This window comes from Bos taurus, chromosome 19 (genome assembly GCF_002263795.3).
Source record: "Bos taurus isolate L1 Dominette 01449 registration number 42190680 breed Hereford chromosome 19, ARS-UCD2.0, whole genome shotgun sequence".
Classification (NCBI taxonomy): domain Eukaryota; kingdom Metazoa; phylum Chordata; class Mammalia; order Artiodactyla; family Bovidae; genus Bos; species Bos taurus.
The window spans coordinates 21864258-21877068 of record NC_037346.1 but is presented as its reverse complement, the minus strand read 5'-3'; the positions used below and the strand labels follow the sequence as shown (position 1 = coordinate 21877068).

General features: G+C 48.1%; 1 protein-coding gene across 4 annotated transcripts; it reads left to right on the top strand.

Moving 5' to 3' along the window:
• Positions 1–6668: 6668 nt before the first annotated feature.
• On the top strand, positions 6669–12759 carry TIMM22 (translocase of inner mitochondrial membrane 22). 4 transcript variants are annotated; one of them, XM_024980096.2, is made up of 4 exons: positions 6669–6929; positions 8789–8985; positions 9597–9669; positions 11415–11680. In XM_024980096.2, exons 1-4 carry the CDS (start codon positions 6692–6694, stop codon positions 11489–11491), a joined length of 585 nt encoding a protein of 194 aa, XP_024835864.1. In that variant the 5' UTR covers positions 6669–6691; the 3' UTR covers positions 11492–11680.
• Positions 12760–12811: the final 52 nt, after the last annotated feature.

The window sequence follows — 12811 nt, the reverse complement described above, 5'->3', positions numbered from 1 at the left end:
AAGCCCAGAGATAAATCCACGCACCTATGTGAAGAAGGCTGAGTGCCGAAGAATTGAGGCTTTTGAACTGTGGTGTTGGAGAAGACTCTTGAGAGTCCCTTGGACTGCAAGGAGATCCAACCAGTCCATTCTGAAGGAGATCAGCCCTGGGATTTCTTTGGAGGGAACGATGCTGAAGCTGAAACTCCAGTACTTTGGCCACCTCATGCAAAGAGCTGACTCATTGGAAAAGACTCTGATGCTGGGAGGGATTGGGGGCAAGAGGAGAAGGGGATGACAAAGGATGAGATGGCTGGATGGCATCACTGACTCGATGGACGTGAGTCTGAGTGAACTCTGGAAGTTTGTGATGGACAGGGAGGCCTGGCATGCTGCGATTCATGGGGTCGCAAAGAGTCGGACACGACTGAGTGACTAAACTGAACTGATGGACATGTTATCTTTGACAAAGGAGGCAAGAATATACAATGGAGAAAAGACAATCTCTTTAACAAGTGGTGCTGGGAAAACTGGTCAACCACTCGTAAAAGAATGAAACTAGAACACTTTCTAACACCATACACAAAAAATAAACTCAAAATGGATTAAAGATCTAAACATAAGACCAGAAACTATGAAACTCCTAGAGGAGAAGATAGGCAAAACACTCTCCGACATAAATCACAGCAGGATCCTCTATGACCCACCTCCCAGAATATTGGAAATAAAAGCAAAAATAAACAAATGGGTTAAAAGTTTCTGCACAACAAAGGAAACTATAAGCCAGGTGAAAAGACAGCCTTCAGAATGGGAGAAAATAATAGCAAATGAAGCAACTGACAAAGAATTAATCTCAAAAATATACAAGCAACTCCTGCAGCTCAATTCCAGAAAAATAAACGACCCAATGAAAAAATGGGCCAAAGAGCTAAACAGACATTTCTCCAAAGGAGACATACAGATGGCTAACAAACACATGAAAAGATGCTCAACATCACTCATCATCAGAGAAATGCAAATCAAAGCCACAATGAGGTACCATTTCACGCCAGTCAGAATGGCTGCTATCCAAAAGTCTACAAGCAATAAATGCTGGAGATGGTGTGGAGAAAAGGGAACCCTCTTACACTGTTGGTGGGAATACAAACTAGTACAGCCACTATGGAGAACAGTGTGGAGATTCCTTAAAAAACTGGAAATAGAACTTCCATATGACCCAGCATTCCCACTGCTGGGCATACACACCGAGGAAACCAAAATTGAAAGAGACATGTGTACCCCAATGTTCATCGCAGCACTGTTTACAATAGCCAAGACATGGAAGCAACCTAGATGTCCATCAGCAGATGAATGGATAAGAAAGCTGTGGTACATATACACAATGGAGTATTACTCAGCCATTAAAAAGAATACATTTGAATCAGTTCTAATGTGGTGGATGAAACTGGAACCTATTATACAGAGTGAAGTAAGCCAGAAAGAATAACACCAATACAGTATACTAACGCAATGATAACCCTGTATATGAGACAGCAAAAGAGACATAGATGTATAGAACAGTCTTTTGAACTCTGTGGGAGAGGGCGAGGGTGGGATGATTTGGGAGAATGGCATTGAAACATGTATAATATCATATAAGAAACAAATCGCCACTCCAGGTTCGATGCATGATACAGGATGCTCAGGGCTGGTGCACTAGGATGACCCACAGGGATGGTAAGGGGAGGGAGGTGGGAGTGGGGTTCAGGATGGGGAACACATGTACACCCATGGTGGATTCATGTTGATATATGGCAAAACCAATACAATATTTTAAACTAATTAGCCTCCAATTAAAATAAATAAATTTATATTAAAAAAATAAAAAACATTTAAAAGGTGTATAGGAGATGCAGGAGGAATGGAATCTAAGACTAATGGAGCACATGGAAGCACCATTCACCCGGTGGGAAGCTCAAGATGAGCAGGTTTGAGGAGGAAAATAAGTTCTAACTCAGGTCCACCTGAAACCTGTAACCCTACAACAGGATCTGCCTGTGGGTGCACGATTAAAGCCACACCCCGTTAGATGAACCCTCTCTTCTGCCTCTCAGATCTGCTTCCTTAACCCTGGGGAGCCTGATTTGGAAATCTGATAGTTTTTTTTTTTTCCCCTGGCTAACTGCTCCCCTGATGGGTTCAGGCTGATCTTTGCTCTTTTTCTTTTTCGACGGTTAGTGTGTTTATTTCTTTATTTTGATCTTTGCTTTCTGAGGTCTCCTACTGGGGCGAGAGGCTTCTGTCCTTTCACTCCCAGTTTACAGTCCAAAGCATTTCCTGCCAACCTCACACTGGTGCTGCCTCCTGAGTGCTCACAGAGCCCATTTGGGGCCAAAGTCTCTTCTCTTGGATGGAGGGATGGAAGTTTCCCTCTAAAACCCAGGCTGGCCTCAGCATCCTGAGACCTGGTCCAGCTCTCAATCTTACAGCTTCTTCTCATCCATACAGGGCACTGACGCCCAAGCACTGCATTCAATGACAGGCTTATTCTTCCGTCTGCTCAGAGGCCTACCTGCCAGTGTTCCTTGCAGATCAACAGAGCTCACAAGTGACTGAACTGTGGCTAAAGAAGTTATTTACAAGCGAAAATAATACCTGCCCTGCCTGGACCCAGGCCCCAACAAAGCTGCATGCCTGCTGTGCTCCTCCTAGGAAAGTTCCTTCTTAAACCCAGAGCACTCCAGGCTTTCTCATTCATCTATCAGGACATGGAAAACTTTGGCTTTGGGGATGGTGACGAGTGGGTAAAGGGATCACTGACAGTTTTGTGCCCGGAGAGTGAAGCAATATGGCAGTACATCCAGGTAGGGGCAGCCTCTGTTCGGATGGGGTGTCTCACCATCATTCCTTCCTAACCAGAAACTCTAGCCAACAGATGTGCCAGGCTTCAGGTGGCCATCTGTTAAAGTTCACCCACTGCCTTATGTGACCACGTGTGACAGGGGGTGCCAGAATTGTACTAAGTCTTTTTTAAAAATATATTTATTATTTTATTATTTATGTTTGATTGCACTGGGTCTTTGTTGCTGCAAGCAGGCTTTCTTCAGTGGTGGCGAGTGGGGGCTCCTCTCTAGTTGTGGTGCTCAGACTTCCTGCAGTGGGTGCTCTTGTTGTGGAGCACAGGCTCTAGGCTCACAGGCTTCAGCAGCTGTGGTACCCGGGCTCAGTTGCTCTGTAGGATGTGGAATCTTCCTGGACCAGGGATCAAACCCATGGCAGGCAGATTCTTAACCACTGCACCATCAAGGAAATCCAGGATCGTACCAAGTTTTGATTCTCAAATATCCTTGGATTTCTTCTCTGACCTACATTCCTCACATGAAGAGGAAGTCATCCTGGGGATGCTGGTGAATACTGTCACCTTCTCGGGGTTCCTGAGCATCTGCTCCAGCCAAGCTTCAGCCACTTCTTGTTAGTATCTTCTTCCATGTGTTTCTCAGCTGCCATATTTCCATCCTTAGCTCCTAGCTGTGCTCTGATTTTGAAGGACATGGATCAGGGCCCTTTAAATACAAAGTCACTTATCCAGTACCCACCATCCAGGGTGACTCAGTTGGCTACTCAGTTACCTATGTGGCCAGACCTCCTGCTAGCAACGGGACTATTCAGACGAATCGCTGTTACCAAATTCACATACAACTCAAATCCACACAGGACACACTGTGCTTCTCAACTCGGACCTCCTCATTCCATCCCACTCATGCTGTTTCTTTTACTCCTGGGCTCCTGACAAGCTGAGGCAATTACAGGCCAGCCAGGCTCTCCCAGACACCCAGGACCAGAGATGATCAGGCCCTCCTCCAGTTTGGCACCTCCCCATCTGTGCCACTACCCATCAGTCCAAGTGATGGGTCATCAATTCAGAGTGTTCTGACTTCTCTGTGAATCTCATTTATCATGAAGTGTCTCCTGTTCTCTCTGACCCACTGAGATGCTGCCTCAACCCTGTATCCCTGTGGCCAGAACAGACAACGTGAGAGCGACTGGACTCCCGTGAGGCCATGACCAGATAAAGTCCCTAGAGTACGGGCAAAGGTTCAGGCCAGGGAAACAGAGATGGGAAACAACTTCTTACTTGTGGAATATGCTTGAAGAGGTTCAAGCTTTCCATCAGGTGAAACCCATTCCACCTATGGAAGGAGATGGGTGGGGGAAGAGAGGTACCGGATCAGGGTATCTGTGTCTCCTTCTGTGATCCAGGCCATCATGTTCCAGAAAAGGCTTCTCCCCGCCTCACCATGGTCACACTGGTACCACAGCTTTAAAAAATTTTTTTATCTTTGCCTGCAAGCGTCTTTGTTGTTGCCGTGCAGGCTTTTTCTAGTTGCGGAAAGCAGGTGACTTTGATTTCACTTGCTGACTTTGATCTCATCTGCACTCTGATGCAGACTCTTCATTGTGGGATTGACTCTTGCTCTCTAACTCATCCCAGGGATTAATTGTTTAGATCGTTCCTTGCTTTCCAAGGCCACCTTGCCTGAGACTTGCCTAGGAGTCTGTCCCAACTTCTCTCAGATCCAACTTTGGCTCTTAAGACCTCTGCGTGAATCAGAACCCTGGACCCCTCACTCTTCTGGAAGGAATGGGTGGTTGGCAGGTTGTGCTGAGTTAAAGATGCCTGTAGGGAATGTCTGGTTCCCATGCTGATGAGAAGGCTTGCAGCTGGAGATGAAGATTTGAGAGTCACTGCTGCAGTAACAGGGGCTTACCAGGTGGCACTAGTGGTAAAGAATCTGCCTGACAATGCAGAAGAGACACTGGTTCAATCCCTGAGTTGGGAAGATCCCCTGCAAGAGGGCATGGCAACCTACTCCAGTATCCTTGACTGGAGAATCCCATGAGCAGAGGAGCCTGGTGGGCTACAGTACAGGGGCTCGAAAAGAGTCAGACATGACTAAAGCGACTTAGCACACATGCCTGCATGCACCCTGCAGTACAGGTGGTAGTAGAAGTCAGGAGCGTGGATGAGCTGCCCAGACAGAGTGAGGATAAAGGATGAAGCCCCGAGGGGACCAACAGGAAAGGGTCAGGCGGAGAGGTGTCAGCACAGAGGACTGACAAGCTGGAGAAGCTTTGGCAAAATGAGGAGAGAGGAGCTCCACAGAAACTGAAGAAACTTCAAAGCAAATGCAGCTGAGCCATCGAGTGCAATGATGAACTCAACAGCTGGGAAGCTACCAGTTAGGATGAGTGGGTTCATGGTCTGGTGGGAGCTGAAGCAGGGTGAACTGTAGGTTCTGCCTGGTGACACAGACAACTCTGGCTGCCAAAGGGGTCTCTCAGTCTCTGTTGACTGGCTACCCTCCCCATCTTCTGTTTCCATTTATGTTTCTCTTAGCTGATACAACCAGATATGCTGCAAGTCTGGATCAATACAATAGTTTGGGATCCATTTTGGTACCACAGAAACTACTGGGTTCATACACGGTGCTATCTCTCAGTTAACCTCCAGGTTCTGAGTTTGCAAGCTAGTAAACACTTCAGCTGATTCAGCATAATAAAAGTGGCTTTCACCGCAATGCTAGTGCCACATCGTCAACTCCATTGACAACAACTGGCTGGAGGGAGTAGCAGCCTCGGCCTCCCTCGCTCTCCATCTGGCCATAACCACCTCGTGCTTAAACTCGGCTAGTTTCACTAATTTTTTTTTGGCTGCGCGGCTTGAGAGATTTTTAATTCCCCCATCAGGGCTGGAACCAGGGCTCTGGGAAGTGAAACACGGAGTCCTGAGAAGGCAATGGCACCCCACTCCAGTACTCTTGCCTGGAAAATCCCATGGACGGAGGAGCCTGGTGGGCTGCAGGCCATGGGGTCGCTGAGGGTCGGACACGACTGAGCGACTTCACTTTCACTTTCATGCATTGGAGAAGGAAATGGCAACCCACTCCAGTGTTCTTGCCTGGAGAATCCCAGGGACGGGGGAGCCTGGTGGGCTGCTGTCTATGGGGTCGCACAATCGGATACGACTGAAGCGACTTAGCAGCAGCAACAAGCAGTGGATAGCCAGGGGATTTCTTTTTTTTCTTCTTTTTTTGTCTTAAACTTCACTCATTTGTTCACTCATTTTTTTGGCCCCTTCTCTCTCCCCTCAACGGCTCAATTACTGAATAAAACATTTATTCCTTACATTCATACCACGTTTTCATGTTAATTTGCAAAGCACCTCACCCCATCCGCATCTCACAACACACTCTGGGAATTTCTAGGCTGGAAAGACAGTGGCGAGGCGCGCGCACCCCCTGCTGGTGCCCCGGCACGCTGCAGCCTTCCTGCCCTCCCGCCCGGCAGGAGCTCGAGAGGTGGCGGAGACGCGCGTACCCGCGCAGGGCTTCCTGGGAAATGTCTGGGGTGTAAGTGTCTCAGAACTACAAATTCCAGTACGCCCCGCGTGCAGCCGCGAAGAGGGCGCTGTCTGGTGATTCGAAATCTTTTGTCAGTGTCGTTAGGAATGACTCACAAGCTTGACTCAGTATTCACAGGAGGTTTTGGGAGAACATGATAGCTCTTCCGCCGGGTGTGCACGAACGGACTTGACTTCCGCGGCTTCCTCGAGCTCGCTCGGTGTGGCGAATCTGCCGTTGCGGCACGGTGGCTGGGCGCGCAAGGCCCGACGGGAAGCTTGTGGAATCTGCTGCGGGAAGAAGAACGCCAGGTTTCCTGGGCAGCCACAGTCATGGCAGCGACCGCCCCCAAGGCTGGGGGATCCGCACCTGAGGCGGCGGCTTCCGCCGAAGCTCCGCTGCAGTACAGCCTTCTTCTGCAGTACTTGGTGGGCGACAAGCGTCAGCCCCGGCTCCTGGAGCCTGGGAGCCTGGGCGGGATCCCGAGTCCAGCCAAGAGTGAGGAGCAGAAGATGATCGAGAGGGCGATGGAAAGCTGTGCCTTCAAGGCTGCATTGGCCTGCGTGGGAGGTGAGGCGGGGCCAAGGGCCCCTTGGGAGGCTGAGGGCTTGGGCTGCAGCGGGGTCCACTGCTCAGAAGACCACGCACCTAGGAGGCGAGGGGGCCCTGGGCCGCGACCTTGACCCACCCCCGCCTGTTAGTGAACTTGAGCAGCGCCTCCCTAGACCCCGAGGTTGGCTTTCGCCTCTGGAAATTCGATCAGAGAATCGGTCCTGGGTCGGGACCTGGGGATTATAAAATGGTTGACTTCATTCATTCATTCATTCGTTCGCTATAAAATAATTACTTTTCAGCAAATTATTACTGAGCAGCTGTCACGTGCCAGGCGGTGGAAAGACAGAATGAGAGACAAGAGCCTTGTTCTCATGAAGCTAATATTTTAACATATACAGAAAGGAGAGTGTTGAGAAGGAGGACAGTGCTGCAGACCTGGGGCGCAGCACTCGCAAAGGTCTGGCCGGAAGTGACTTCAGGCTAGAAAAAACAGAAAGGCCAGTGAGCTCAGTGTGACTAGACAGCTGGAACGAGGGGGAAAGAAGTCTGGACTTGGCATGTTTTTGTTTTGTTTTTTAATCCTTTGAGGATTTGAGAATGTAGGCGTCCCTTCTGTGTGCTAAGAGGCTGATATTTGCAGGTGAGTTGAAGTCTCATTGAAATGAAAGGAAATTAAGAAACGAATATAGTGAGGGTGGAAACGTGAAGTTGAGCAGAAAGAAGAAAGATCTTTTTGTTTGGGAGAAGGCCACAAGAGGTGAGACTGGAGCTTGTGTCTTGAAGGATTAAGAGAATGAGGGTAGACAAAGAGAAATGGCATTTCAAGTTGGGGTGGAGTGGTGCAGGTTGAGCTTTTTGCCTGTAGGCATTAGGGCAGTCATTGATGGGTTTTTAGAGTTACCAAGAGCTTGATGACTCATGGTGGAGTGTGCAAAGGGAAGGAAAGTCAGTAGGCAGGGCGACCATATAGGGAATTTGCTAGACTGAAGCTCAGTGAGACATGGACTGGGTCTTTGTTCATCATTGTGTTCTACCCTAGATCTCTTACATATCTTATTGAAATAATGAGTGAGTCTTTGTAGGGCTCCAGGGTGGAAGTGATGAAGGCCCTAGGCTGGATGATAATTGTGGACTTAGTGTCACAGGAGGGAGCAGAGGAACAGCCTTAAGTGCGCCTGAAGTTTGGCGCGGGAGTGACTGAAGAACAGGAGCCGTGAGCTGGGAGGTCTGGAGGGGAGGTGTCCATGATTTCGTTGAACACATACTGTTCAACGAGGTGGCGAGAGGACATCCATGTGGAAATGTCCAGCAGGCTCAGGAAGGTCAGCTGTGGACCACAGTGTGGCATTTGCCGTTTGGGAACTTTGTGACCCTAGGGAAGTTAGTTTACCTCTCTGAGCCTCAGTTTCTTCGACTACAGAAAGGAATGGAAAATGGTATCTACCTCACAGGATTACTGCAAGGAATAAGTAAGGCTGGGACAGTTAAGTGTCAATGATTGGTATATGGTACTTACGAAATGACTTTTATGAATGTCACCATTGTCAAGGGAGTGATTTGCAAAGTTGATACCTGAACTTGAGGGTTTACGTGTGAGAGTGTAGAGAGAGAAAGAGGGTTAAAGATGGAATCTTGAAGAATGTTAGAAAATGAAAGGAGGAAGAAATACAAAAAGAGTCAGAGAAGCAGCTGCCAACTAGATCGACCTTGGATTTTGTAATGTGGAAACCAGGCCAGTGGAGAGTTTCTGAGGCAAGAAGGGGACGGGGTATCCTCTTCACTGGCGGCCATCCAAAAGGTGCAATTTGAGTATGACCCTATTACAGTCATCTGAAAAACGTGCCAAGGAAATCTTCATCTCTGTTCATTTTTAGGATTTGTCTTGGGAGGTGCATTTGGGGTGTTCACCGCTGGCATCGATACCAACGTGGGCTTTGACCCTAAGGATCCTTACCGCACGCCGACAGCCAGAGAAGTTCTTAAAGACATGGGCCAGAGAGGAATGTCCTATGCCAAAAATTTTGCCATTGTGGGCGCCATGTTTTCTTGCACTGAATGTTTGGTAGAATCTGTAAGTGTCCCTGCCTCCTGAGAAAGCCTTGCCTGTTTCCATCCTGTGAGTTCTCAAGAGAAATACCCAGTGCTACTAGAAAGCAGGTCAGAGGTGTCCGATACTCGCTAGATTCAGTTTCCATTAAATAGTCCCTAATGTACACTTGTGAATTTGTGATTTGGGCTTGCCTTATTTTTTGTTTTTATAGGCCAGAAGTTGGCTAATTATTTTTTTACTATTGCTTTTGGCTGCACCTCGTGGCTTGTAGTGTCTTAGTTCCCCAACCAGGGGTGGAACCCGGGCCCCTTGCAGTGGAAGCAAGCATGGGGTCCTAAGGATTGGATCACCAGAGAATTCCTGGTTAATAATTTTAAAGAAGACTTACTGGGGAACCTGAGAAGAGATTCTGATTACTTCTCAAATGTGACACTTGGCTCAGCGCTTTGGTACCGTGTGCAGGAAGCATTTGTGAACACGTTCAAATTTTAGGAATTATACTTTTGAAAGAAAAAAAGATAGGTTTCCTTTGGGGAGGGACTAAATTAGCCAGCTAGAAACCCTGTCTTTTTTCCTTAGTTTCCTTGTCTGGCTTGTTTCTTTGGCTCTGAACTGCTCTTCTCCACCCACAGTACCGGGGAAAATCAGATTGGAAGAACAGTGTCATTAGTGGCTGCATCACTGGAGGAGCCATTGGTTTCAGAGGTTAGTAAACAATTCTCACATGCTTTTCTTTGTGGCCTTGGACAACATGCTGAAGTTGAGATTTCCAAACACATGAGTGTTCCAATGACAGCTCAAGGCATATGTGGAACTTGATATTCTCCTCTCCTGACAAGTAAATCACATTTTCTGTGTTAACTCAATTTTGGAAACTTCTAGTATCTAGATCAAGGTTTCTGATCCTTGGCATTGATGACATTTTGGACCAGAGGAGTGTTTGCTGGCCCAGGGGAGTTTTGTTCCTGGCCTCTCCCCACTAGATGCCAGTAGCACCCCCTAGTGGTGACAAGTAGAAGTGTTTCCAGTGTACCTTGGGGGACAAATCAGTCAGTTCAGTCGCGTCCAACTCTTTGTGACCCTATGAACCGCAGCACGCCAGGACCCCCTGTCCATCACCAACTCCCGGAGTCCACCCAAACCCATGTCCATTGAGTCGGTGATGCCATCCAGCCATCTCATCCTCTGTCGTCCCCTCCTCCTCCCGCCCCCAATCCCTCCCAGTATTAGGGTCTTCTCCAGTGAGTCCTCTACACATGAGGTGGCCAAAGTATTGAAGTTTCAGCTTCAACACCGGTCCTTCCAATGAACACCCCGGGCTGATCTCCTTTAGGATGGACTGGTTGGATCTTCTTTAGAAAAGGCAGAGGAACAGAGATCAAATTGCCAACATTAGCTGGATCATCAAAAAAGCAAGAGAGTTCCAGAAAAACATCTATTTCTGCTTTATTGACTATGCCAAAGCCTTTGACTGTGTGGATCACAATAAACTGTGAAAAATTCTGAAAGAAACGGGCATACCAGACCATCTGACCTACCTCTTGAGAAACCTGTATGCAGGTCAGGAAGCAACAGTTAGAACTGAACATGGAACAACAGACTGGTTCCAAATAGGAAAAGGAGTACTTCAGGCTGTATATTGTCACCCTGCTTATTTAACTTATATGCAGACTACATCATGAGAAACGCTAGGGGACAAATAGCCCCAGGTGAAACCCATGGAGAACTATATCTATCTTAGAATAAAGAACTGTCCCCATATTGAACATATGGGAAGAACTCATAATAATAAGTAATCTCTGGAATGTGTTGCTCTGCAGGATAGAACAGAAGCATAGCTGGACCCCATTCAGCCCTGGGAAGCCCGTTTGTCCAAACAGCAAGCTCTGCTTAACTTTCAGCTCCACGCATTTCAAACAGGCATCTTTCTTCATACTGTGCAGTAGTCATTTTAATTCTATATATAAGTTCTCACAGTAATGTTTTTGCAGTTTAGGGTTCTTAGATCTTCACCCTTTGAAAGCCAAATATAGGTATCCTAGAAATGTTGGATTATCTACTGTAAGCAACCAAGAAACTGGTTCCCTGCCACTTCTCCCTGTTGGCGTATCTATCAAGAGTGCAGAGCAGGGCGTCAGTGACTTAACTTCCCCAACAGTGTCTGTCACTGGGCCACTCTCCATCTGCTGTGCCCAGACCTACCCAAAGCAAAAAGGCTGTTTTCTCATTTTCTGAAAGGCAGGATGATTTTCTGTCATTAAAACCTGATTCTCCTCCTCACACAGCCATTTGTGATTTATGGCGTAACTTCTTTGGTCTTCCCATCTCTCAGCCTTGTCAGGGCCTTTGAGAGGCTCAGCTCCCTCTGGGATTGCTTTGATCACCTTCCCAGGAATTTATTCCATAAACAAATCAGAGTAACAGGCCATATGCTTTCACTTGATTCCAAGGGCTGGTTCTGTTAACCACTTTCCTGCCTGTGAGGAGCTGTTTTCACGAGACTAGAAATCGCAGTTCTTTGGAATGAGAAACTTAAACGAACATACAGTTAGATAAAAGCACACTGGATCAGCTCGTGTGCACAGCCTCACTGAAGTCTTCCAGCTCTGCTATGCTGAACGACTGAGAACATGTTCACCAGCTTCTTTACATCTCTAAGTACCCAGACTCTTCCTGAGTGCAGCTTGACCCAGCGTCTCTCACCACAGGTAATGTCATTTGTGTTTGCTTTACAGCTGGCTTGAAGGCTGGGGTCATCGGCTGTGGAGGTTTCGCTGCTTTCTCCGCTGCGATTGACTATTACCTACGGTGAGAACACTGGTGTCCGGCAAGGACAATGGCAGCCCAAGATCAAGGCTGCTCTGTGGAGGGCAGTTTCTGCACCACTCCAGGGCACTTGCTTCAGAGACTGAAGACATTTGTTTTCTCTCACATAGTTGGTATTGTGAGGGAGCCGCCTGGCTACAACCGGCTACCTCTGAGCAGCCATGCTGTCTGCACCTGGACTCGAGCCAGTCTGTGCAGGGTAGATGCCATGACAGACTCTCTCTTTTGGGCAGTCAAGGAGTCAGCGTGTAGACCTGTAGGAACTGAGTCCCACAAAGGTTCAGCCCGAAGACTCTGGTGCTGTGGGGATGGAGAGGACTTGACCCACGCCTGCAGTCACCCATCTCAGACCTCAGGGCAGGGCCGAGTGGAGCCGTGCTGTCTGACCGGTCGTGTCCTTTTGTTGAGTGCCCTGCTATCCTTGTTATATAGATGTATGTGTATAAGTATTTATATTACAGTTCAGAAGTTTGGCTTATTTTTATTTTCAAATTCCACAACTCCCCAAAATAGTACCAGGTGGCCCAAAGATTGAACATCCAGAGAGAAAGCATGAGCCAGCTCCTGAGAAGTCTGGGAATGCTCGACTCCCAGGGTCCGCAGAGCAGCGTTATCCTCACTGAGATTGCTGCAGTGGCCCAGCCTTCCGCTGAAGAAGCCTGGCCTAACCGTGTCCTAGGACGCAGTGACATTCCACGCGTAACCCTGCTGGCCTCGTCTGCGAAACCCTCGGGCTGGCCGGTGGGAACGCCCGCGGTCTGAGCCACATGTGGGTGTTCTGCCCTGACCATCCGCCCAGGCCCGCCTCAAGGACAGACTGTGAGGGTTGTGTTGCTGTGGTCATCCTGATGACCCAGTTCCAGCAGCCGCTGGTAACAACCAGACTGTGTTCAGGAGCTGCTCACCAGCACCCTGTTCCTCTGATGTCAGGGGTTTGTTCCTTACTTAAACATTGGTGTTTTTGACTTGACCTGGTAGCCTTTCTCTGACAGTAGCAGCTCAGCCTAATTGTGTGCTATAC